This window comes from Falco biarmicus, chromosome 1, assembly GCF_023638135.1.
Source record: "Falco biarmicus isolate bFalBia1 chromosome 1, bFalBia1.pri, whole genome shotgun sequence".
NCBI lineage: Eukaryota > Metazoa > Chordata > Aves > Falconiformes > Falconidae > Falco > Falco biarmicus.
In genome coordinates, this window is record NC_079288.1 from 104,867,902 (window position 1) to 104,895,856 (window position 27,955).

Here is a 27,955-nt window from a genome sequence, read left to right on the forward strand (position 1 = left end):
CTCAGATAACCCGTTATGTACAACCCCGCACAGATGGAAACATGAGTGCTCTTTCATCATCTTGAAATCCAATCAGCACCCATTACCTGCAGGGAGAAAGAGAAACTTGCTAGGTTTAACAGTCTAATTCACTTTCCAAAAAGCCTCATGTCCCAGCAGATAGGAGAACCTTTTGGATGCCTTCAGACACGAATGACTCCATTAGTTATGACAACTCACATTTCGTGATGGACCTTCACAACCGCACAAACTTTCCCTCACATCTTACAACACGACCCATACATAAAGACTGCCATTTCAGATTTACTTACCCTTCTTGGCACCTCCTTCCACTGGTCTTTATCTGTAGCCAGGATAGTGTTTTGTCTCCAACTTTATGTCAAACTAAATAACACCACCACCACCACAACAACAATAATAATAATAAAAAGTGAACATGATAAAATTATCTAACCATTAGAGCAGTTCACAAAGCTTTAGAATAAAAATGAGAAAACCTGAAAAGGGCCACACAAATATTTTTCATACTTACAAGACTTTAAAAAGCAATTCAGCGTGATATACTGTGTTCAGGGAGCATCAATCACAAGGCAAGGCTTTCTTGCTTCTGGTTTGGTGGGTTTTTTTCTTTCTCAAGTTTTTCTGTCTTCGTCTCTTCCCTGCAGTTATCCTTGCTCTTCAGGTTGCTTTGCTGTAGAAATGATGATCCAGGATCACAGCTATTAACAATACATGGAAAAGGAAGAAATATTGTCTCCCGACTCAGGCTTGTCCTCCCTAAGGTGTGGATGTCACTAGGACCAGATCAGAGAGCTAGTATCATACCTGCCTTTTTCTTGTACCTATATAGCATGTGGAGAACAGAAGGCTTGAGACAACTTAAAAAGAGTGAATAAAACCCTCCCCCACCCAATTTTTTTCTAGATCTCTTTAAAAATGTGGGTAGAGAGACAAGTTACAGACTTACACCAGATATCAACAGGTATTCACGAGTGCCTTTGCACAAATACACCAGCTGCGTAAAGTGCTAACTCCCTCGCTATGGCTGTCCAGCAGTTAGGACTGCTGCTTTTCCTTCAGAGTACCGGACTGTGGTTTCAGTAAGTCTCGTAGCCTTTTCTGAACAGCTTGCAGTGTTTACCTACCATACCTTCCCTGTGATTGGGCATGTAGCACATTCTGAGACATAAATAACCTGTGAAATCCTGCTGTGAGAGTGAACTACTTCCAACTCTGTACACAACAACATCAGGTTTGAGAGCTACCGGAGAGAGGTACCACTAAAAACCAGAGACCATTGCTCTGTTGGAGTGAAAAAGAAGTACTGCCTGACAATAGACATGAAAATTGCAACATGGTGTTTTCACATCAGCATCTCTTCAGTAAAAGATTCAGGAAGGCTTCCAAATTGTGGGTACTTTCTAACCCACTCCAAATCCAGCTTTTGGACTATACCAGGTCAGAATATCAATTTCAAGAGAAATTCAGCCTAAGAGCCCTAGAAAACATACTCCCATTGTATTCTCTACAAACACTTACTTCTGTGACAGACTATTTAATACACGGGCATGCAAGAACTGGTCTACTGTTCTGCTTTGCACCAATTACTTTCAAGGACTCCCATTTTGCCTGAGAGAGAACAGATACAAATAATTAGAGAACAAGAAATTGTCAGAGAATAATGCTGTCTGGTTGCTTCAGTCTAATAAAAGCCAAAGCAACCATAAAACTTTCATGGAAAAGGGTGATCACTGATTCTATGAGGGTAATACTTTATTACAGTGTGTACTTTCTATTATGCCAAAATAAATTCAAATATCTTACTCTTCTTTGTGTATAGTTTAGTTTATACATTTAAAATTTTGGCATTTTTTAAATTACCTTGGAAAGTCAGAAACATTATTGTTTCTTTCTAATGCTGAACTCTGTGCAAGACAGGGTATTTCAAACATAAACATCATAATTTACATGTTAAGTTGTAGACCAGACCAGACTGTATAATGTTTCAAAATCAGTTCCGGATTCCTTCACTTCTCTCCTAATGTTTATTATTGAAATGTAGATTCTTTCCTAGATCAGAAAAGGTACACCATAAAAAGTCATCATTTTTGCATTTCTGCATTTGTCCAATTTGTGCATATACCTGTGCACTGATAGCTGATCCAGAATAACTTAGTAAGTTTCACTTTTTCTCAAAGACAACAAAGACATGTATTTTCTCCAAGACATGAATTTTATACATCACATTTTGGAGTGTAATGCCTCAAGACATTATTATAATTTCTTTTAAGGACGTTGACGGTACATTTTTTAAAAAAGTCAGAAATTAGAGAATGCTTGAGTTCCTAATTACTCACTGAATAGTCTGGATCTTACGTAAAGCTAGACAGATTTCTAAGAAAATTATTAGTCCTCTTCAGCATCACACAATATGAAAAATAACAGTGACAATGTTAAACACTTGTGCAGACACACACCATCCTTTTATAATTATTATTTATAGGTAGCTATTTAAGAAGTCTATTTCTATCTTGTCCCCAGTATATTAATTACAAAAGTAACTCCAAAATAGGACTAACTTGTTTCTAAGTTTTCATTAATGACAGCTTTATTCTGCTTTATAGTTGAAACTATGTAATTTACTATGTTTTGGCAGTATATGTCTGCAGTTAGTTTCTTTTCAAAAAAGGTCAGAGGTGTTGGAGCATGGGACATAATTGAGATTTTAGTGTGCACTGATGTTACAAATGTTTAATTTTTCAACTGTAATCCATTTATATGAACGTGACTTCCAAGTCAAGGGAGATGTAGCTGAAGACCACACTTATTTTAAATTTCACCACACCATGTTATAGCTATGTAACAAATGACTCATCATTTTTACTTAACATAATTTATCTTGAAACTTACATATCCATATGTATTGTATCACTTATCACAGATCACCATTAATATGTAGTCAATACATCCATTAGCCCTTTTCCAAGGTGTCTGCATGGATGATTAAGTTTGAACCATGTCTCAAATTATATACATATTGGAACAAGACATTCTGTTTCAGAAGTGAAGTGTCATAAAAATCAGCCCTGCACCAAAAATAATAGTGATAAAAAAGCTTACTGAGTTCATTTAAAATAAACAAGGACAGAACTGCTATCATTAATGCAAAGAAGAGGCAGACTACTTTTATGAATGCCATAAAAATAAACTATTTTAATAGATACATAAATAAAAGGTTTAAAGTAGAATTTTTCCCCCAAACATAAAGATGGCCTAGCTTCTGTACAGAAACTGAACAATATTCATGTGACTCCTAAATTAAATAATCACTTTGTTACATTCAAAATAATTGGAGGCAAATACATAATGAAATGATGCACCTGAATCATTCTCCTTTCTCATTCTAGCAGTGTATACAGTATTTTCTGGTTTTACAGTACTCTGAGGATATTGATCTGTTAAATAAAACTCTGAATGATAGAGTGAAAATAAAATGAAAAATCAAAGGAAAAAACCCCAAACAACCCTTGCACCCAAAAGAGTACCTTGTGTCACCCAGTAATTAAACTTTTAATGGAAGAGAAGTAAGTATTGTGCTGTAAAATAAATTATGTCTTTTACATGTTGTTGTACAGTTATCTTAGTGTTTAAAAATTACATTCACTTTGGTGATGTGTTTTTCTCTATGCCTATAATAACCTATACGTGACGTGTGCTAGCTGTTCACGTGTGTTCAATAACAGCCTTCTGGGTTTACTACAAATGGAGGGAGCTTAGCACACCTAGGAAATTTTTTAAATTTTCTGATTTATGTAAGACAGACAAAGTCTAATTCAAAGCAGCTTTCCTCCTATCATGCCCCTCTCCCCAATACCTCTAAAAAGTTACTCTGACGGCTTCATGGTTTTGCTGTGTTTGTATTGAAAAATGTCATTCTGACCCACAGAGGTTCTCAAATTTTGTTTTTCCTTCCTCTCTATGAATCATCTGTCAGTTTGAGAACATCTGCCATTAACATCTCCATATTCGCCAGATATTATAACTGATTTAGGCAAGGAACCACCACATGTCCACAAAAAATGAGTTTACTGAAATTAAGTGTTATCACCATTGATCTCTGGAATGTAGCTGTGATGGGTGAGCACCATTCATCCCGTAGAGGAGAAAGTTTGTCATGTGGATGGTTATGTACACTCAAGGCAGAGCACTGAGGTATCTCCTGCTGGTGAAATCGAAGAAAAAATTAAAAGGTGACAACTTTTATCCATAGTGCAGAGCTGGCATTTCTAAGATATTCTGTCAGAAGTTCAAGAAAGTTGGGTCAAGCTGACTTGGACTTGGCAAAAGAGGGTGCTTAGAGTCTATCCACCAGCAAGACGTGAACGGCAATGTAATGACTGCCCTTTTTTCCGATTTGCTTTTTTCTTGTTCTTATTCTTCTTTTGCTTATTCGCACCTTTACTTTTGTCTGATTTCTTTTTCTTTTCATCCTCCTTAAACCACGGACCCCAGACTCCTCCATTCAGCTTTGGGTTACTCCGAGGGTCCTTAGGTGGGTATCGAACAGGAACGGCAGTCTTATTAAACTGTGAAAGCCTCCGCAACAACTGCTTCACTACATCTGGATACCTTGCAGAGAGGTCCACTCGTTCATATGGATCAGCGGTTATGTTGAAAAGCCACACTGTTTTGCCAGCCGACCAGGAGACGCGTTCATTGTGCCAGCGGTTGGGGCCCGCGTTGCTGAAGGCCTGGGGAGGTACCCAGTCGCTGTATCCTGGATTTCCCGTCAGTAGTTTCCAATGATTCACTCTGATGGCAGATTGAATCGCAGTGTTCCAGATCCCATAGCCTGCTGCCCAGGACCCATTTTTGGCTTTGGTGTAAATCGGATCAATGTTGTGTAAGATGTCTACTCTTGGAGAACGTCTGCCTTCGCTAATGGTTTCCCATATATCATAGCCATCCAGCTGGATATCTTCATTGATCTGCCCTTCTGCCAGTGTGATCAAAGTGGGGAACCAGTCTGTGATGTGCACAAGCTCCTTACACACAGACCCTTTGTTTTTCAGAAGAGGGCTATGGACAAACCCAACAGCACGGATACCTCCTTCCCAATAGGTCCCTTTGCTTCCTCGGAGTGGCCAGTTACTTCCTCCGGCCATTGGCTGTCCACCATTATCTGAAGAATATATGATAATGCTGTTCTCATAGTAACCATACTTCTTTAAAGCAAGGGTTACGTTGTTTATGGCTTCGTCCAAACAAGCTAGCATCGCAGCGTATCTTCGCCTGTTGATGTTATTTATCGATCGGTAATGTTCAAAATACCTGCCTGGTGCCTGAAGAGGCGAATGAACAGCTTGGTAAGCAATATATAAGAATATAGGTTTCCTGGGGTTATGGGAAGCTAAGATTTGTTGTACTTTTTGTGTGTACATCTGCGTCGAGTAGATGCCGTTGTCATGATCCCAAGCCGCATTGTCATTCTCATACAGGTCATAGCCACATATCCCTGGGCTGTCACATTTGAAGTGAGTGTAATAGTCGCCGCTGCCTAAGAGCGAGCCGAAGAAAGTGTCAAATCCTCTCTGTGTGGGCATGCATTCTCTGCGGTAAAACCCCAAGTGCCATTTGCCAACCATGTGCGTTGAATAACCAACCTCCTTCAGCTTCTGAGGTAGCGTGACGTTATCCAGAGGTAAGCAGTTGGGCTGGGTTGGCCGTATAATGGAGTGCTGAAGGCCCGTGTGTATCTGGTACCTGGAGGCAGGGAGGAGACAGGCATCAGGTGGGGAGGGGGGAAAACATGCTGTGGCCCTTACGTGTGGACACCGATGTGCATAACTGTAACAGAAAATATTTCTACGCATGCAGCGATTTTCTCTGAAAATATTTTGAAGAATGTCAAAAACTAAAGAGGCCACACTATTAAATCCAACAAAACAGGAGAACGGCATCTGCTTTGCTTCACAAGTGTCTGAGAGCAGTTCCCCCGCTTTGGCCAGTGGGCGACAACACTGAAAAAACAAGACGCAGCAGCATCACACACTTCTCTCCCTGCTGGCCTCATTTTTCATGTTTTAATTTCCTCGTAGTTGTGAGCAATGTCAAAGGATCTCAGAGGCAACATGCTGCTCGTGAGCCATTCTTTGGGCAGTACTATTTTAAAGCTAGCAAACTCCCAGAGCTTTACGGTACCCCTTCGGTATGATACAAACCCTGGACAGCAGAATGATGACATTGTTCTTTCTGAGCATGAGCAAGTCCTACAGCACTGACCGGAGACCAGCTCTCCCGGCACGTGCAACGCTGACAGCCCGACAGTTGGATTTCTGGTCATCCGTCATGCAATATGCATACAGGCTATGACTTAGAAGAGATATTACTAATATTAAAACAACCGGGTCAGCCATCAGCATGCACGTGATGGGGCCTGGCTCTGCTCTCTCCTGGAACACCTACAGTCCCATGCTCCGGCATTCATCTCCTGAGTAAGAGGCATAAGTATGTGCGGATGGCAAGTATCCTGGCCAAAACTGAAGGATGCATGTGCAGTTACAGGGAAAGAGGTTTATGAGCCATCACTCAGAAGGAAGTGGTGATTTCATCACTGGCTCTCCTGTTCAGCAGTCATTTTCTGCCCTTGCCTAACTGCTCAATGAAATGTTTCCTTCCGTGAACTGAGCTAGTCAAAATACCTATATATACAGGAGGACGGATATTTGGAAGTAGGTTTTTTTCCTCCGCAGAAAGCTGTCACATGTCCCCATTAAAAATGGTTATAGAAAATTACGTGGACAAATACAATTTTTACAGTGCCTCATAATTTTCTACTGGTAAACATATCTACAGCATATAAAAATGCTGGACTTTGAGCATGCAACAGCAGTATATTTAAAGGATCGGATAATAAATTCTGCAGTGCAGTACAGTCTATGTGTAAAGAATACATATGGGCTCCATATGATTAGAAAATGAATTCAGCATGGGCAGCAGCAAGCATCAAAATTCAAGGACAAATCCATTTATATTGGTTTTACACTAAAAAATAAAATGTAACAGCATACTGTAAAGCAAAGAAGATTTCTCCCAGCGTGTGCGAATACATCAAATTCTCAGTCATTAATAGAATGGCTAGGTCCACCAATACTATGGATCTTCCCCAAAACCACTTTTTTAATTAATTTGTGCTAGCGGGAGTTGGGACTTCCTGACACATTCTGCTAGTATTGCCAATCTGATTGGCCTCCTGAGCTGTTTAGAAAATTAAAAACATTAGGCTCTGCCTGTCCATAAATAACTTAAAAGTCTGCTTTTATATGATGTCTTCCTGGCCAAGATCTTAGAAGGCACCATAGATGTCTTTAATGCCTGCCAATCTGTAATAATTGTGTAACTCCCATTTTATTCTTGACCTTATTTCCACGGAACCAGAAGCTCTAGCCTAATTCGTTGCAGAAGCTTTGGGTGTTGCACTCTCTGCTTCAAGCTAGCCTCTGCTAACTACACCACAAGGGCTGCTGCTTTGCTCTGTCTCCCTGGCACTTTTTCAGAGCATTGTTTCTGTTAGCAGTTTGTGGATTGGGAGCCCTGCCATCCAATTGTCCCCAAACTCACCAGCCGGTGCTGACAGAAGAGATACTGCCGTAGTTAAAGCACACTCACAAAATCATGCGTTTCTGGGGTCTACACTTTGCTTTTGTTAAAAAAAATACGATGGGCACACGCAAATACCCACGTCTTTCCCATGATTCAAGTATAATATTCTCCTTTTAAAACAGGTGAACTGCAGTAAGGAAACCGTGCTGACTAATGGCAGTGCCCCATAACTCAGTTCACTCCACCTCTGAGAGTCCTCAAGGAACGATGTTTACAAGACATTTCATTGCCTTCTCCTTTGTTTTCCTCTGCCTTTTTAAACTCTTTCAGTAAATTCCCTGTATTTGATCCAACTGGAAAAGTCCTTGCCCCCACCTTGCTCTTTTACTAAATAGCTTCTGGTTTCTTAAATGTTGACAGCCATTTCTACCTTGGGATCAACCCCCAATCCCCGCTGGAAAGTTTCTGCCCTGATAAGCTTTATTTTGCTGGAAGTCAGTATTTTCTCAAAAGCAGTGCTGTAACATATCCTTCCACCCTGCTCCTCAACACAGAAGCTGAACTTTGGGGGGAACGGACAACAGAATCTGTGACACATTGCAAACCGGTTTGCCTCTTTACAATGCCCACACAGAAAGTATGATATTTCGTACAAAGTTAATTCTCATAAAGAATTCATAAAAAACATGCAGATTCCCCAGCTAGGGCCTTTCAATTATATATCCAAGCATGAAATTCCTGCACTGTTAATCTGACAAACACTGAACCAAGAATTACCAAGAATTAGCCTCGGTGATACATATTCTTCTTAGGAAGTTATCTGGTACACAGGAATGCATCTTATTTCAGCAGTCCCCCCAGTAAGTTATTCAATATGCTGGCTACAAGGCACATACAGCAGTCCTGCTTCAGTTCTCTGCTGCTGGCTTCCTTGCTGAGATGCTCGTGTGTTCCCCGTGTGTGTGCTATTTATGGCATAGCTATGCTTCTAGATATACATATATGCACACATACACCGAGACAGGCACTTTTATATTCATAAATGTAAAAAGGGATCTGCAAAATAATCAAATTTAAGCCCAAACATTTTAACTGTAGAAGTGTTTCACAAAAATGACAACCTCTAATTATCAGACTATTATTCACTATCACAAAAATGGTCATGATTTCTTCACTTTTCTGTACCGCATGCCTTCCTAATTGATCCATTAAGTGCCAATGCTACTTTTTCGGTGAAAGTATTTTGTTTTCAAAGGACCTGCAGACCATTCATGGGAAAACAAAATAATCTGAGCAAAAGATAGAAGTAAAGGGCATTAATAGCAATAGGGCAAGTGTCTCAATGTTACTGTTCTGAAACTGTATTTAGGCTGTGCAAGAGAAGAAAAAACTGAACGAGGCAAAGCATAAAGGAAATAAGAGGCAGATGCTGCTTTGGGAGGAGTTCTCTAGAAGATAAACTCACGAGCTCACTAACTGCCATGAAGTGTTTGTGAAATACATTCTATAGATTTCATCACTTTCTACCACAATGCTAGCAATTTCTTTAGAATAAATTGGTTTAATTTAATCCCAAATGCAGAAAGTCAGTTATGATCATGACTAGTCTGGAATTCATTATGATAATTACAACACTGGTAACCAGTTATACACAAACAAATGGTGACAGGCCACAAAATCTCATTTCATAGGTTTCCACACTTCTACCTTTATGGACAGTATTTATATACAGGTAACAGACTGATAATATTCTGTACAAAGTAGAGGGGTTCAAGACTTGTGAATACTTTATATGCATGTACTATGCCCTCTTTCTCCCTACCCCTCCAAGTTCCTAGATCTCAGCTGTCTACCTGCAATCTGAAATCTGCAGAACAAGGAACTAAGTATGTTCAGCTAATAATAAGCATATTGAAAATGAATTTATCCTCACTACACTGGGATGGCTCTTTCTTGCGCATTTTCTACTCTTCTATTTTCTTAGTGTGGAAGTTGTTCAGATGTTTACAGTGAAAACACTGCTAACTGTGCCAGCCAAGGCAGCTGTTTAAGGCTAGTTGACTGTTACACCACTTTGTTTACTTGTTTGTAGTGGAAAGTTTAAAGCAGTGGACTCCCAGTGGGAGTATCTTGATGACTTCACAGGTCCTTTGCTTCTTGGATGCTGAAAGAAGTATTTCTTAAAACAAATGAATAAACAAATAAATCCTCCATCCTGAGTTTGAGCTCAGGGTACTGCTTTCCAACACCATTTCCCATCCTGTTTTAATCTAGAAAGACACAAAGCTAAGCCAGTGGCTTTTACATTACTCCTGCCTTCAGTCTCAAGGTGCAGAGACCATTAAGTTGTTAAAGGTCAACTGCACATTCAAGTGCCAGAGCCTTTGTGGATGTAAATCACAACGGGGATACTAAAGTCAATTTGACCTGAGCTTGAGGAATGCATTAACATTTCGAGGGTTAATTTCCCCTTTCTGATGTCCTTAGTAAAGCTAAATTAGTTTCCCGGTTCTCATCTGGAGAGCAAACCAAAGTAGAGAAGCAGATCAATGACAGTAATCTTTGCACATTTTCATTACTATTCCCCTGAAGCAGAGAGCAAGACTTAAGGTCTGTATTGTACAAGAGATTCTCCTGGCATGCCTCACATCCCCACGCTGCTTATGCAGTCTTAAACGTATGTAGACCAAACCGGTTGTCCTTAAAAAAAGTTTCCCCAAGGAGTTTTCTATTGAGTATTTTCACCCTTAACTTCAGGGTGGGTTCTGTACTGAGGAAGAAGCTGGGATGTTCCTAATTTTGTAATGTGCATGTACAAAACTATTGATTTTAAGTTCTCATGATGTTAAAATACTGCATTAATTGTCTTCGAACTGAGATTCTTGTTAATCTTCATTAACAGAGGAGCACAGTTTGAAGTTTCTAATTTCAGGAACTTTTGCTAGCACAGGTCTAGTTAGTACATGTGGAAAATATATTTTTATTATGCTTGCATAGCTCAGGATATGTCAAAATTTTTTTCTCAGCTTTAAAAATAATAAACTTTAGCCTAGGATTTAGAAAAGAGTATTTCAAATAAAAAAAAGCATCTGCCAGAAGGAGTTGCAAACAGTGATAGCACTGAGGTACACATGCTACATTAGTTGAAGGGATCGTTATTGATTATGCATTTTCTTGTTAAAAATAATAAAATACAGCATGTAGATAGCAGTTTATCTTAGGGACTGCTAAAGAACAGTCTTTGACATCTTACCTGAAACTTTACATAGAACACAACAGCTAGAAATGTAGCTATTCCAGATGAGTAAAGAATGTAGAAATTGGTGACAGTTTATGCTTGGAGGTTCCCAGTCCCCAGAGGTCCACATTAGCGGGGAGAAAAAAACCCAACAACACACTTGCCACCAGCAAATCACTAGAAGCAGAGCCCTATGACCAGCAAAAGAAAACAGATTGATAAAGACTACTTTATTGTGGACTGAGGCTTTAAGCATGAAGTCCACAAACCGTAATCGTTTGAAAAAGCTGTTACTTTGGGCAGATGTGTTTACTCTTATTTACCTCAAAGTTATTTGGAGCTCTGTAAGATGCTTGCGTGGGAAAGAGAAGCTGTCTGGAAGTCCTTCTGCTTTCAGCCAGCCAAACAAGCTGGTGAAGAGCATGGCAGAGAGATGCAAAGTTCCTGATCAGACACGGACCGACACGAAAGAACCACACAAAAATGATTTTGCATCAGAAAGATTTGCCATAAGAACTAAATGTTTTATGCTGAATCTGCTAAGGTTTTAAAAAATATAATGAGAAAGTAAAACTGGAAGAGGAGCAGGTTGATACTGAACACACTGGGGCAGAGGACTGAGCTAAGCTAATTTAAATGAGATGCAAATAAACCTATCAGAGCCTGACATGAATTGCTGCAAAGCAGTCAGCATCAATTCATAGTCTCTTCACACTGATGACAACAGAAGCCATAGCCTGTAGCCACAGTGCTTCTTTCTCATTTCATATTACATAAATTTACTGATAAGCAAAGTGTTGTCTAAATGTTCAGGTCTGTCTTATTTCCAGTCTTGCCTTTGCTAATTTCCACTTATCATGCTTCCCTGAAAGCAAACGCAGGCAGTAGGCATCTCAGCATTTGTTAAGGCAGCAAGTTGGACTAATCTTTTCTGAACCAGACCGGGTTAGCTAAGCTCTGTCAATCACACTTCTTCAGTACTGATGGTCTATGGCAACCAGGTACTCTTCCACGTGATACATTTTCTAAACAAAAGCATAAAAGGTTGGGGTTTCATGCGGTATAGTCTTTCAGAAAGTATCTTAAGAAGCCTTAAGCCTATGCTACAGGAGTTACAGTTTGTCTTTCAGAAACAGCAGCTATGCAGCAGCGCTGGGGATGGTGGGTTTTTCTGCCCTAAGTTCTGGCTACTTGGTTCCAAAGTAAAGTTAGAGCTAAGGCTTCAGTTCAACACACAGTTTAAATAAGAATGTAGTTTCAGCCAGGTAGTTGGCTGAAACAAGACCAAAGCAAGCAATCAAAGTTTGAGCCATGAACATGAGTGATGCGATAGGTATGGAAGTAACTCTCAAGTCAGCCATGCAGCATTTTGTCCTGGTTAAGATCCTGAACAACACTAAGGAATGAAGGAAACGCTTTCTACATTAGAACATGACCTGTCACAAAATGTACCCTTTTGCTGAACAATATAAATTAAGGGTAGACAGGATGTGTTGGCTTATGCTGCCTATTTTTCTAGCTGCTTAAGATTGTGGGTAAGATATTCTACGTATCTACAGCATTGTCCAAGTGGTCTGAATCAGAAAATACTTTTATTGATATGTGCAAATGGTACCATAGTTAGAGAGTTACTTCCCTAAGATGGGTGGGTGCATGACTTACAGAAGAAAATCTCCTTCTAGAAAAAAAAGAAGTAAAGATTTATTACTAGAGTTCTTCACTGGGATATGAGTTATGGCTGGAGGGTTCAAATGAGCTCTTCTGCAGCAAATGACATGCAGAATACTGTGCCACTGCCTGACCAACACTGAGATATTTTTTTCAAATCTTAGGGAGGCAAAGGCTGTCCATTTTCTGAAGTAGGCATGATCCCTCTGGTCCCCATGGTCCTGGTTCTCAACTCTTCAACTGACCAAATGCTGGATGCACACTGGGATGAGACCTGGGTTCGTGTCATTGCCTCAGGTTTCCTACTTTCCTGGGGAAAGAAACAGGGAAGCCCAACTGAATCTGAACAATCCCCCTCAGAACATTTTCTCTGCTCAAGTCTTCTGTCACTGTTAAATGTATGCCAGAAAAAACCCTATGAATCTATAATTTAACCATTTTTATCTTCTAGTTTAAAGCTTTAAGATTTTGGGGAGGGAAGGTGGGTTATGAGTGTTGAAGGATCAGAGAAGCAAATGCAACATTAAAGACTAAATGTGAATGCCAAACCTTTGCAGCCTTTCACTGTGTCAGCCCACGTAAACCCAAAGTTTTCACACACAGACATACACACACATTCATTTCATCTTCAGCTGTATGCTTTGAATTTTTATGTGCTTATAAATCAGAGCAGAAAAATACCCACTTCTAAACCAAGCGTTTATATAAAAAAGTCTAACAAATTATTTACTGTTTTATCACTCTGGCAGCGCTACTGCAAACATTTCACTTGAAAAGTTCTGAATCTTACCCTACTTCCCAGTTTTGGGGGGGTGGGGTGGGTTTTCTGTGTGTTTTCAAATCACCTAAGGCTCTTCCATCAAATACAGGAAAAGAAAAAATAAGTAGTGATTTATTTGTGGACTAATAATGTTACCTTTTTTGTTCCAATTACCTTTTTCCAAGCACCTACAGGAGTGAAGGTATCCAAGTGCCATTTGGATTTTGATGTATCAACTCAACCTCAAAATCACTTGAAAATTCTCATGCAAGCCTTGACATTTGGCCATTTAAATAACATACTTACACCACTACATCACTTACACTGCAAATACATTTTTATCATCTAGCACCTAGAAATGCCACCCAGTTACACTAGCAAAAATAAACATTTATCAATAGCAAGAACCAGAGGGACTTGCAGTGATGGTTGTGGTGGTTCAGAAGCCCCCACGCACAACGATGGACCCTGCTGCTCACAAGCTGGAGAACCAAGCCAGAAAATATTGTTCTTTGTAGCTCTATATTCTGACCAATTTTGCATCTCAAGGGTATCCACCAGCTCTACTCTCTTTTATCTTCCCAACTCCTGCTGATGCAACTGGCACCCAGCAGCGAGGCAGAGCTTGATGAACAGCAGAAAAGAAATTGTCTCTAGAGTTGCCAGCTTTAAAGGAAAAATAGCTGACTGTGTAACCAAGCTGGGAGAGAAAATAAACAGAAACTTTTATCTGTATTTCCTCGGGGTTACTTTTCCTGATTGCAAGGGGCTGTTGGTGCCTGGAAAAATAAAAATTGTATAATGAAAGTCAAGCAGAAGTTTCAACTTTAAATCACCCCACAAATTAAGATGTAATTAGTATTTTTATACATTAATTCTGATTTTTTACAAAACAGTATTAAACTGGCAGCATATCCACTACTAACCTTTCCTGTCATTGAGACAATTTCTCTGCTGAAATAGGAGGACAAAAAGAATAAAGGAGAACATGGGAGTCAGCCGCAGCTGGAATGCACATGTGTGTATGCAGCTATTGTTTTCCTTGCTCCCAGTTCACTGCAGCTGTTGAAACAGAGCACAACATTTCCAACTTTATCACTGCATGTTATTCATTTAGAAAAAAAAAAGGGGGGGGGGGAATGTGTTATTGCATAATCGGCACTCTCTGTTTCATGTCTACATGTAAGTGACATGAGAAGAAAACAATTTGACTAAATACTTTGCATGCCAACCACAAATCCAAACATTGCCACCAAATTCTGGGCTCTCAGCAAAAATAGATCCTATTGGATATTACACCTAATCAACATGTGATGAGGAAAAGAAATGCACTGCTGAGAAGTCAGGAGTGTACCGGAGCTACACGTGCAAGAAGAGAGGCTCGCATGAACAGACCAGCCCTGCATATTCCTCTGAAGTTAAGGCAAGTAAATGGCAAAGGTAAAACAATTCATTAGTAAGAGGTGAGTTTTCTAGTCCAGCTTCAGTCATTTTTACAGGAGGAAAAAGAGATGAAAATGAGATAAATGGAATCTAAAAGCCCTAAGTTGGCAGGCAGAATTCCCCCCTTGGGCACTTCAAAAAGTGGGCTGCAGACCCTGTTGCAAGCACTGCACGAGGCTGAAGTAAAAACAGCACGCAAGGAGAGGGACACAGCACCTACCAGTTTGTAAAGGCTGTTCTCTGTGCTACAGCACGTAACTCCTGAGCATTGAAATTGTGTAAAAAGCAGCCTTCACTTTAACCTGTGCATTCACTGCTGTGCCGAGATAACACAATCTCAGATACTATTAATATTCTGGACTAGTCATTCTTACAGATAGTGTGAATTTCAGTGTGTCTCATCGAAGCATTCTGCCTAAAAAAATACATTAAATTGGTAATAACACAGGCCTTCTTACATAACCAGGAAAAAAAAAATGGCCACGTAAATGTGTGAAATAGTTTTCAGCTAAAAATCTCAAGGCTGAAACTCATAATTCTGTGACAGTTTAGAAAAATTAGTTCATCTCTATATAAGAAATTATTTGGTGAATGCACCTAAGGGATGTGAAAGATATTCATTATATGGCTGCCTTTCATAAGAAGGCATCTTTCATAAAAATGACATACTCGATAGCAGCCCTTAAGGTAGCAGCCAAACAGTTATTTTCTCCCTTTACACTTTAATTAAAGTACCCATTTTGACCATTTATTACTATTTCTGAATTAATATTGTCCTTATGTATTATTCATATATCCAATACTTAGAGTCTATATCAACCTAAATGACCTTGAATTGACAGCATGGATGACTGAGGACAAAATGACAAGATCTAAAATACACGTTAACAACTACCATATCATGATTTTAGATTATATCATTTGAGAGACATAATTGCTTTATAATTAAAGAACATTATGACATTGAAAAAAATCAGGATTATTCAGAGACATCTTAAGTGTTTTAGATACCTTCACACAACACCCAAACTTTGTGAAAGCTATAGTTTTATATTAACCATTGAACAACTACATAAACATACCGTTTCTGAGCATGACATTGGAGAATGTCAGAGCTTCATCACTTTATTGAGCTTAAGTATATCATAGGCCCATTAAGATTCTTTCAAAACCTTAGAACAGTCTTTAAAACTCCAATTTAAAACTGGAGATAAATTATTATTGAGAGTATGCTAATCAAGTGGTAATGGCCACTACCTCTCTTTAGTGTTTACAATATTCCTATTATCTTGCTCTACGTTATGTCTCAAGTTCAATTTTCTCAATGCACCTCTTATAGGAAGAACCGATTCTAGCCCCTGCAATCAATACACACCTACTTAAATAGAAGGATCAACTCCATCAATTTCATTTGCATACTCTTTTAGATAAATTTTTGCTCAGTGTCATCAAAATATCAAAATGAGTCCCTGAATTAATACATGAAGCCTCTTTTTTAGTGTAGGGATTCCTTGTGAATGCCGATTAATTAAGAAATACCCTTGGATACGTATTTCTGTTTCATCTCAACTCTGCTATTCTATTTGTTCTACTTAACGCAATCCATCGTATAACATGATTGTGTAACACATACATTGCATCAAAAGGAAATTATTATCTCTTCCTTCATCTCTCATTATCACAGAACAATTCAACATAGCAGGATATCAACTTAGAGCAATGTGATATAGCTGAGCATTTATGTTTAAAGATTAATTACACATTTCTAGACACTTGTAATTGATACTGTTGACACATCGGTTGCATATTAAATGATAAACAGTTATTTGAAACTGAAAAAGTGAGAGTGCGCAATCCACTTATTTCACTTAAGCAACATAATTTCCAAGTTTTACACAGACTGCAAAACCCACCCAGACACCTCCTGTTTAAGATCTTTAACACCCACATTCCTGACGGCAAGATAACGATGCCCTTTGCTGTTGTCTCTGCAGGTATCCTGGGACAGACACGAGCTGGAAATTTTTTCATGCCACTCCACAGCTTTTGCTAGAATTGAAATAATTTTCCAAGAAAAGCTATGGCCACGTGACCATAAAGAACACCTTTATCTGGATTGAAGAAAGAAATGCATTTTGCCTTTTCAACAACATAGATAGTTTTCTGGGCTGACATTTACTGGCAACAGCAGTGGCGCTGAATCATTAGCAAAAGAAATAACCTTGACTTGAAAGAGAGGGCTGGGAGCCAAGAGACACACTTTCTTCTGGGTTCTGCATAGTTTTTTGCCTGAGCATTGCAACTGACCTCCAATTCTTTTGTCCTTCTGACACTCTCATATAGTTTCTTAAGTCTTTTGTATTTCTTATTCCTTTAAGCAGGGATGGTACGACATCTATAGCTAATGCTCAAAATGAGCTTTTTATCTTCTGATAAAAACCATTGGCAGGATGCAAAGAAGCCTCACCCTGATGCTAAAACCAGTTTGTTAAAACACAGCACCTGGAAGCACCTACTCATTCACAATGATAAACCAGCAGTTATGTGCTAATTCAGCCACATATTGCTGGCTTCTAGATCCTACTTCCTCATTGAATTCACACTGTTGGTAGCATTACTGGATTTTCTTTTCTACTTCCTGCTTTACCTGAAAAATATTGTATTAAAATACTTTTTTTTGGAACTGACCACAACACGCCAAGTCCATTTTTGATTAAGACAATGGCTGGTGTTGAAGACACTGTGTGCGGTTCCCGAAGAAATAATGTATTAAGATAATTAATTATTTTATTAACCTGGGTCCCAGATGGAAGGTTCCTGATTGACAATATGGGGAAATAAAACATCTTTGTTTATTCACAGGGGAGATTCAACATAGAAATTAAATACTTTCACTGCCATTATCTGAGTGGATGTAGATGTAGGTGTGCTTTTCTAGCAAAGGAAGGAAGGAGTGGGGAGCAGCGTTTCAGGGCTGTCAGTCATTTATGTGACAATTTTTAACTAACATATTACATACTGTATAATATGGCAGAAAAAGGAAAGTAAAATGTCTGTATTCAAAGCACAACATTTTTCTAACTTTAGGGATTTTCACACTTTTGTAAAGCAATAAAAGTATGATGACAAATTGAACTCTTTTCCCACGTATCCTTAAATGTTGTGGTCATCAATTTATTTCTCTCTTAAAAGCTCCATAGGCTGGAATTCCAAAGGAACAAACCAGCTTCAGCAGGTACTGTGCCCAGCTCACTGTGACCCCTTGTAACAGGGGCGAATACTAGAACGCCCCGAGATTCAGCTCCCACAGCTGCCTCCGACTGTGACGAGGCAGCATAACACCAGGAGCTTGGTACTTCATAGAGCTGTTTGCTGCTTCTGTACCGAACAGATTGGAGTCTCTATCTTTGCATTTTGTCCAAAATAGGCAAAGGCTAGGAAAAATGTAAGGCTGCCATGCAGAGCAGGAGTGCAGTGAAATCAGAAAGCTCCCCGTGTCGGGGATTAATGGCAGCCCACACATGTGATGGTTGCAAGATGCCGGGGCATGGGGCACTACAAAGCCCCCTCCCACTATCCTGCTACACTTTTCCCTTCCCTTCAGTTTCCTACACCACCAAAGAGAACAAACTAGAGTTAATAAGGGACAGAGGTTAACAGCACTTCTGTTTCTAGGCCTCCATTCAACTGAGTAATGAAGTGATTTGGATAAATGCTTCTTTATTTCCCTCCTAAATCCGGCTTAGCAAAGCAAGTAGTGCTATCTTGGAAGTCACTGCTGTGCTCTCTAATCCTTTCTAACGATCGGTAATTTCTCATTTATACTGCTCCTCAGTCACATCTTGCTTTACTGTTTGCATTGCAGGGGTGTCCAAAAGCCTAACAGAAAGTGTGGCAGCAGCACAATAGGCCTAGAAATAAAATGGAGTATAAGATAGGGGGTGAATGGAAACAGGTGCCTGATCATTGTTAGTCCAACAAAAATCTAGAAACCACATCTCTTACATGTATAGCAAAGCATACAGAAAATATTTGCTATAAAATGTTAATATGTTAAACAAACTGTGTCTATTTAAGATGTTAGTAGGTGATTTTGATTCCAGACCAAATACGGCAAAAATGACTCATGTAATAGAGTGAGTTCTATAACCATAAGTGAGGTGCAAATCAGACACACACAAAGTTTTGGCAGGATGCATTCAACATATTAAACAATGAAATCCTAGTACATACATGGAACCTATGTATAGATGCCATCTATGTTGTACACCTGCCTTCTGTGCGTCTTTTTCCCCACTACCTGAAAACACTTGTTTAATAGAGTGATATGAGCATCATATACCCTGTGATAAGTGATTTAAGGGCAGTTATCTTCTTGAAAATGTAGATTGCTCATATGGAGGTAGTAGTTTACTATTCTGTATGCGTAATATTCCATACTATTCCGTGAAAGAATTTCAAGGCAGAGTATCTTGGGAGAGGTGGATGGGATTAGCAGCCTGACTCATAAGGATGAAGTTTGTACTGACTGCACAGGGCCCTTGTTTAGATCTCTCATTTCGGTTGTTTGGACCTAGCTGCTCTTTCCGTTCCCCAACGTCACTTACCAGATGGACACTTGATAGTAACCTATTTTGTCCTACAGTCAAACCAAAAAAGTGCTCATACAGTCATACTTCTCTCATTCAGCTATATGCCATTATTATTCTTGATTTCACTACAACCCACCCATGTATATTATACAGAAAGAATGAGCATAAATTATGGTGTTGTGTTACTAATTGATTGCATATATTGTCATAGCCCATGAATTTCCATCACTAACTTCAACAGTTGAAAGACAAAATCAACATAATATTGTAAATTAAAAACAATTAAGAAAAACTGAAGTAGTTTACATCGTGATCTTTTAGAATATGAGGCATTTGCTTTTTTCAAAGGTTTCTTTTGGAGCTGTGACAAACAAAATTTTTGAAATTAAAAATAAAAGATAGAAGTAGTGATTCTTTGAGAAGAAAGGGAACCACGTTTAGCATTTATCAAAGTGTTTGTTTCACTAAATCGCTACAGAGCTCTGACTTGGGAAGACCCCTTTGTATGGAAAGACTTTCCATACCTGCTTAAATTCATTGGAGATAGAAGAGCTTCCTTGAACAGGATGGATTTAAACAACTGCTTGTTCTTGAACTGATGCTTAAGTGCACTTCCAGTCTGCAACATCACAAGAAATTCAGAAACCAGCTTTTACAGCTAAAGACACAAATAGGTGCCTAATGGGATTCTCAAAAGCATGTCCCTAAATCTCCATGAAATCAATATAAGTTACAGAAATTATAAAAAGATCACTTATTCCCGATATGCATTATTAAATATCCTTTAAAAAAAATCTGGTCCTTCAAGGCTTTTCTGTAACCCTAGCACTCCAGCCAGGACAACTGAATTTCTTAAGGTGGGTACAAATTTAGGCATGAGGAGGTCTAATATGACATCCAGGTCCTCAGAGTAGCATAGCAACTTTTTTATTAGAAGAAAATACGTACACTGTCCAAAACACTTATTTTGACAAAGGAGATCAGTAAATTTTCTCTATATTGACTTGTAATCCTCTTGCCCCAGTGGAACTGTATATCATATAAGTAAACACATGAATGATGTAGTCCTCCTCACCCCCTTTTTTTTTCTTTTGCAAAAGGGAAATTACAAAGGCACACTCTGTTTTCTCAGAGTCTCCAAACCAAAATTATCATCACCACAGAAAAGCAACTCCTTCACATTTTATCTTAAACCTTAGGGTTTCTTTAGGAGCCAAGCATTTGTTGAAAAAGACAACAGTAAGACCGTAACCCATCACTCCTTTTCAAGCACAATTAACTATGTGGAACATTACTCAATCAGTAGCAAATAACTTGTGGCTCCCAAATCACTTTTGTCCTTTCAAGGTTGTGAAATTATGGATTTCAGTGGTTAAGAATCATTGTAATAACGTCAAAATGAACAAAACGCTGCAATGCCAAACAAATGAAGCATCATCATTCAGAGTCTGTTCTCGTTATTTCCAACATTCATCTCAGCATGGGGAGAGGAATATGGGAATTGTGGGGATTGTAAAGGGAAAAGACGGAAGGAGAAGAAAGAAGAATCAGGCATGCTTCATATCTGCCATGAATGAGAAAACATTTATTTCCTCTTCAGGAGCCAAGAGAGTTAAAGGAGGAGAAAATCGGCACAACTGAATGCACGCACAGTAATTTGCTGACATTGTATAGTATTGTCTGCATTACAACTGTACAATACCACACAGAGCTGATGAGTTGTGACAATACCACAGAGCTATCTTCATTTGGGAGAACGTGAAGATGTTAATAAAACTGCTGAATATCAGAACATCACATCTGTTCAGTTTTGTTTGTATGAGACTTTTCCATTCATTAAACAAATCTGTCTTCTTAGCGTAGCTCTAATGGGTCACATAGGAGGGAAGCAGCCCAGAAGAAGCTGTAAACCCTTCAGGGAGCCTGTCAGCTAACTTAGTAACAAAATTCTTATCTGTATTTTCCTATTTGTAATACAAATATTTAACTCATTTACACAGCAATTCCTTTTCAGTCTCAAAGTGTCTCACAAAACAGATATATCATCATCCCTACTTTAAATATAGGTGCTCCAAAATAGGGAAAAATGAAGCATCTCGCAGAAGTAACCCAGCACCAAAGGCGTAACTGTAGGAAGAGCCCTGCTCTTCCCAGTCACAGCCTGGGGCTCCACAAAGGCATAAGAAAAGTTCAGGATTAGGTTCAGTGCCCCAGCGATGGAAAACAAGACAGCTCTTCGAAAAAGCAGCTTCACACAAGCAAAGGTTAGAAAAGCAAGAATGCAGTTGGATGCCTGATACTAACTGATTCGCAGTTGCAAACTTGATCTAGTTTGTGTCTTAACAATTTTCTCCACAGATTTTTAGCCATCTACATTAACCAAACCTGAAACTTCCTACTGCAATTCCTTACCGTGCACAACTTGAGCTTAACAAATTGTTGCCAACTTTGCAAATACTGAGCGCAATGGGATCAGTTACCCAGGTTTCTCACAAGAGTGAGTACACACTATACAACACACTTTCAACTCGTTCTGTGAATGTGCCCCTACAATGTAAACATGCTGCCTAAACACACCAGTTCTTCACTAATATTCCCTGTTGACTTCTTCAATATTCAGCACAAAATATACATTGAGTTCTGGTAATGTGACTGCATGACTGTAAAATCTTTCAATTATTCATTTTATGCCCAGCTTTCCATGAGCAGTGCTCTATAAATTGCAGGACCAACTTTGCTTTTATTTGTGTTAAAATCAAGCACCGGCCTTTCAAAATTGGGCTTACATGTGCGTGTTCAAAATCAAAATGCGAGAGAGGTAGCTAGAGTCAGCAGCAACAAAATGGGATAGCAGCAAAAGATCTGTAAAGCCTTAGCTTGCATTCCTTGGTGAGCTGAGTCTGGGCTAAATAGGTGTTTTGGCTCTGGCTTGGGAAAATGAAGCTTCTTTTATCGTTCTGATAGAATCTGTTTAACCAGCAGGGAAGCAGTACTGATGGTCATTTGGGGGAACTGCATCGATCTCTCCTGGTAAGAATGGAGACTGCTGCACCATGTTAGGAAGAAAGATGAAAGAAGGGAAAGATGAAAAATCCATGGAAACCACATTAGAACCAGAGGGACTTCACGATTTCATTAGGGCTTGATCCAGTTATTAACACTACCCAAAATTTTAAATTAAGCCTTTCATTACTTTTTGTACACTTTCCTTTACGGCTTTCAGTACGTAATATTTTAGCCGTAAAGCCAGTTGTAGCTGTTGCTATATAAGTGCAGTATTTGAAAACCAAAGAGCTATTTATCTAAAATCAAATGAAATTTGAATTCTGATCTAGACAAGATGATACCAAATAACAGTGTAAAGGACACCATGAGCTAGCTAACCGAAAACACCATTACTTCCCAGGCTTTTACTGCCTGCTTTTTCTTCTGCTTTGGGGGATAGTAGTGGTGGGCTCTGGGTTGTGAGTTGGGGTTTTTTTGGAATGCCATTCAAGATTAAACCATCCAGTAAATTTTCTAATATAGCTTCCCTCCTGCCCCTTTTCCATTTGCAGATTGCGTTATTATGCAGGAAAAAAATCTTGTGGCAAACTAGTTTTCTGCACTTGGTCACAATGAGCATAGCTTGGCAATGATGCATCAGCCTAAGAACAATAGAATAACAAAGAACCAAATTATTATATTTGGAAATGGCATACACCCTGGGCCAGTTGCAGAATAGCCATGGCTGGATGCACTTTCTTTTGAGAGACATAAGTTAGGTTCAGCTGGGGGATGTGAAAGAAAGTTTTATGCTGGCTTTTCAGTTCTTATGGTATGTTACATAAGCTCCCTTGCCCCTTTATTTTCATAACAGTACATAAATATTTTATGAACTATGGGTCTTTGATCTGTGTTTCTCTGACCCATTGACTGATTCCCATTTGCCTCTTTGAAATTGTATCTCATATGCAATGAGAAATTCATCATCCTTGTCTGTCAAAAAAAAAAGATCCAAACCCCTCAACAGCAATTCTGTTTGTTGCCAATGCTACAAGGCAACCCGAAGGACAAGAAATTTCCACTTAATGTTAATATCAGGGTTGCATGGAGACAATTGTATTCTGATACATCAGAAGCAGTCAAGCTCAAACAGCTTTTAATTCATTCTTTATATACTTCAAGTTAGCCACACCCAAAGATACAATTGAAAAAGGAATAAGGGAAAAGAATATCTTCTCTTTCAGTGTGGGTTAATGTAAATCCTGATTTCCACCAGAAAAATAAAAGCATCACTGTGCATGTTTATGTATCTTATTGCCTATCTGGAATTACAGATGGCAGTGACACACTGGCTCTTGTGCAGCTATTCCAGGCTAACATTCGCTGCTTCCTAAGGTGCACAAGGTTTTGTAGTATTACAGAAAAAATAAGTATTTAATGCAAGGCCTTTTATAAAGCCCATCGAAGTATCTCAGTCCAACATAGCTAAATAGCTCTGCATTAGCTACACTTTCTAGAACCCTTCAAACTTTCCCAGTTCAGAAAAAGTCTCTTCCCTGCTCCCCCCCCCCACCCCCCCCACTTTTTCCCATCTGTCTTCATTCTCATTCCTGTGGGATGAAGGAAAAAAACCCATGCTTGAAATCACAGTAAATTGCATTTCTAGAATCTAAGCTAGTATGATTAGCTTGACAAGGAAATGTCTACCTTTCTTCTGAGATTACCTGCACTCCCTGTACAAGATCTGAAATAGTTGTTCCAGCTATTTCTCAGTTGAACTCAAAATTAAGATGCTAGCTTCACTATGATTTAGAGCACTTGTTTATGAACAAACCTCCTTTTTATTTCATTTGCTCCAGAAAAATCTCTCATTAGTATTCCTTCTGAGCATATAAATATCCTTTGCATCAGCTACATATAAGGATTTTATGTGCTGGCATAAATGCCTTGCTGGGTCCCTGGGGTTCCTTACTGGGGTCACTGCGACCAAACTAATATGGCCTTCACAAACTGACGAACAAGAAGGTCGGATTTTGCCTTCTGCTCTAGTTTATACGGTTTTCTTCTGCATGAATGTCACTGCTTTGCCCGAGTTCACCTATACACCTCTCTGCAAGGCTCCAGGAATTCTGTACATCTTCTACAGGTTTCCCACATTTCAAATAGCCTATCAGTAGACAGTCAGGATGGATATTCTCATTGCTATCTTTTTCCACTCCAAATTAGAGTTCTCCAGCACACTAGAAGAACTTTTTAATAAACTCAGGAGTAAATAAATCTGGTCAGCTTCCTGGTGAAATAATACTTCCATCAAAAAACCAACCAAACAAACAACAAACATTAGAAAATCCAGTGAAACCCAATCTTTTAGTGGAAACAATACCACCAAAAGTTTAAACTGGAAAATGTCTTCAGAGACAGAGATGTCAGCCTTTATCATTAGCACTGTGGCCCACGATCTGAAGAGGTCTCTGTCCGTTTTTCTTTTTGACATATTCACTGAACAAGGTCTCAAGCTGCGCTGCAGGTGAGAACTCTAACTATTGCCCTGCAGACTCAGCCTCCGAGTCAAAGAACAGTGCAGCAGCTTTAATGGTGAAATGGAGAGACTCATTTCTCAGACAGCTACAGGATTACAAGGGATACTGGACAGACAGGGTCAAGTTCCCACATTCAGGTTCCTGATACTGATTACAGTCTGAAAACCAGGTTCTTTTAACATTAGAAGTTCAGAGTTTATGTCTTTGGCTAAAAAAAACCCCACCAAAACCAACCAACCAACCACAAAAACACACCCCAAAAAACCCCCAAGAAACAAAAAGCCCACCACCACCTGAAACTTGTTTTTATCTTGGTTTCATGCATCCATACAAGGTGGGACACTTTTCAAATCTCGTGAATTTTTCAAGAAAAATGAGGAAAATACCTCTAGCTCTACTATGACAGAACATAAACAGAAAAGGCGAAATAGGAATTCAGTCGAGGAAGGCACAGTTCAGACATTTACACCAACTCAGTTGCAGATATTCTGGTGGTAAGAAACAGAAACCTGGAGCCAACAAAATAAAAACCCCTGTATTTTGCTCATCCACCTGTTTTTCTTTTGCTTTTCTAGCTGATAAAAAGAAAAAATACTCTTTTTTGCTGTCTTCTCTTGGGATGGAAATAAAGGAAAGAAAATCCTCATTCTCCTTAAATCTTCAATTTCCAAGGTGTTATTGAGACTGGAAAAATGAAACGAAGTAACAAACTCACAATGTTAAAAATTTCAAGTGCGCATGACTATTATGGAGCTCTTGATTCATGTATAGATGGAAAACATGGATATAAACTAGCTTGCTGAACAAGTGGAATCATGTGAAGCATACTATCCCTTTTAATAAACCCCCAAAATGCATATACGCTACTTCATGCTCTCACCAGACAGAATAATTTCTCCCACTCACTCCCTCAGGAATGTGCTTACAAAATTCCACTTCTCCTGACTCAATAACTCCTACTTCAAAATTCTTCCCAATTATGGCCATGTTTTCAGCTGCTTGTTTAAAAAGCATTTGATGGCCTTTTATTACCTGCAGACAGTTTATTTTCTAGAAGAGAAACAAAACAAAAATTTAAACACTATGCCTGCACATTGCAGTTTTCCATCCTGAAGTAAACCAGCAGCTGAAGAAACAAAATAGGGACTCGGGCAAAGTGGAATCTCTGTATTGGTTTGTCTCAAACTTTCCTTGAGACGTAGGACAAAGTATATAGGACACCGAGTCTTCAATAAGTAACAGCATCCTCTTGAGATCTTATTCTCTCTGCCCTTTGTCAGAGGTCGCCCTGAGAGTATCTGCCTTGGTCCTAGCAGAAACCCAGCTTCAGTGGCAGTTCAAGCCAACACCCAGACTGTGGGTTGCCAAAGCCAAAATGACATTCCCTTTGGCTCCTCCAGCACCTGGGCAGTAACCTCTTGCTTCCAAAAGGGCATAGATTTGAGCAAGGCAAAAGCCTCTTAAGCCACATAGCTAAGCTGAAATTAATTTGCCCATCACAGCTCTTCATTTTATCAAACCGGAATAATAATTCAGCTCTTCTCTCACAGAGCAGCTTTATTAATGTCTCTAAAGCTGTGTAAAATCCTTTGACAGGATCAGCTAAGGAAGGCCAAAGCTTGAAGACTGAAGTAGCTGCAGTTTCCATGGTTCAGTGAGTTTCTCAAACGTCTATGATGACAATTACATATACTGGATTTCTCATCCTTTATCCCTCTGAAAACAGCTCTCAAAGCCTCCTAAGGCAAGCCCAGGGTGGGAGGGTGGGTTATAACGAAGAAAGACAGAGAGAGGGGGAAGCCAGGCCCATCTTTCCTGTATCTGCCCTGTTACCATTTACCTGTGTCACCAACCAGTGTGTCGGTGGCACTGGAGCTCTTTTGCCCAGCAGAAGCACAGACAGCATGAGGTGGCAGCACGTCCTCCCTTCTAGAAAAAGTTTTGCTCTTGGCTCAACCACAGGTTGTCCTCTTGCTTCACTGGCTCTTGCATTATCATCCGCATACACAAATTAAGACATGGTTTCTGTCTTTCCTTGCTTCTTTAAATAATGAATTGATAAGGTGCAAATTTAGAAGCAAGTGGTATCAGCAAACACACACAGCCTAAGAACTTTTTTTTCTTAAAGACTAACGACTGTGTCCCATAAATAGGTTAAATCATCTATTTCATCAAAGGGAAGCGATCTGTTCTCTCCCTGTCATGTTTTCTGGCATGACAATCACTGGGTATACCATGCGAACTCAGAACACTGTTTTTTCGCCAGGATCCTCAGTCCCAACAGGGAACAGAAAACAGGAGGGGACACGCAGTTCAGTTACATTCAATTTTTTGTGTTTGTATGTGCATTTCTCTGGGTGTTGTGTATTAACTGTCTTCAAGTGCCTACCACTTACCTAAATGCACTGTCTGGGTTTATTTGGATGCATTTAACTAAACAACTAATTTGAGAAAATCCACATTGTTCTTTCTAAATGGTATATCAAATTATAGCTTTAAGAGAATGACATTTTATGTTTAACAAATTATTTCTGATTTAGTAAGTCATATCTTTTTCATTAACCATGGCAAAAACATGCGTGTGTATTACATAAAATTTTGTGAATAACGGCTTCACCGGCTTTTAACTTCAGGTTCATCTAGCTAACAAAATGATGACTTATTAATGTAAAAATACACTAATGGAAAAATGATGCTTCCAAAAGGTACACCAAATACTAGGAAGAGTCCAGTCATTAGCAATTAGGAAAATTAGTAAATCATCTACTCAAGACTTTATCTCTGGAGATGGATGAAGTTTTATCGCTGGCTAGAGTAATTTGCTCACTTTGTTTCCTGTGTGTACCATGCAAGAGACGGACCCATGTGCTTGACATTACCAGCACCCTGCACTGTTTCTCTGGCTCTTGACCAGCTTTTTAAGCCTGTCCTGAGCAGCTAAAGAATCAAAGTGAGTTAGAAAATGTAAATGTCTCCTATATGGTTGTAGGTCACCTTTTTTCTGCAGGCATGGAGAGGACATGACAACAGATGGCATGGGCTAAGCATGTTGTGGTCCTAGTCCCTGATGCTGACTGAGCATCACTTGCTTGACAGAATGGGAACACAGAAGAAAACACGAAGCACG

General features: G+C 39.2%; 1 protein-coding gene across 1 annotated transcript in view; it reads right to left on the reverse strand.

The window, feature by feature from the left end:
* Nucleotides 1–3,193: 3,193 nt before the first annotated feature.
* Nucleotides 3,194–27,955, reverse strand: part of ARSJ (arylsulfatase family member J) — a 45,627-nt gene continuing 20,865 nt past the window's right edge. Inside the window, exon 2 of the mRNA XM_056325325.1 lies at nt 3,194–5,763. Within this exon, the coding sequence (XP_056181300.1) occupies nt 4,362–5,763 (1,402 nt within the window). The 3' untranslated portion in view covers nt 3,194–4,361. The remainder of the gene's footprint in view (nt 5,764–27,955) is intronic.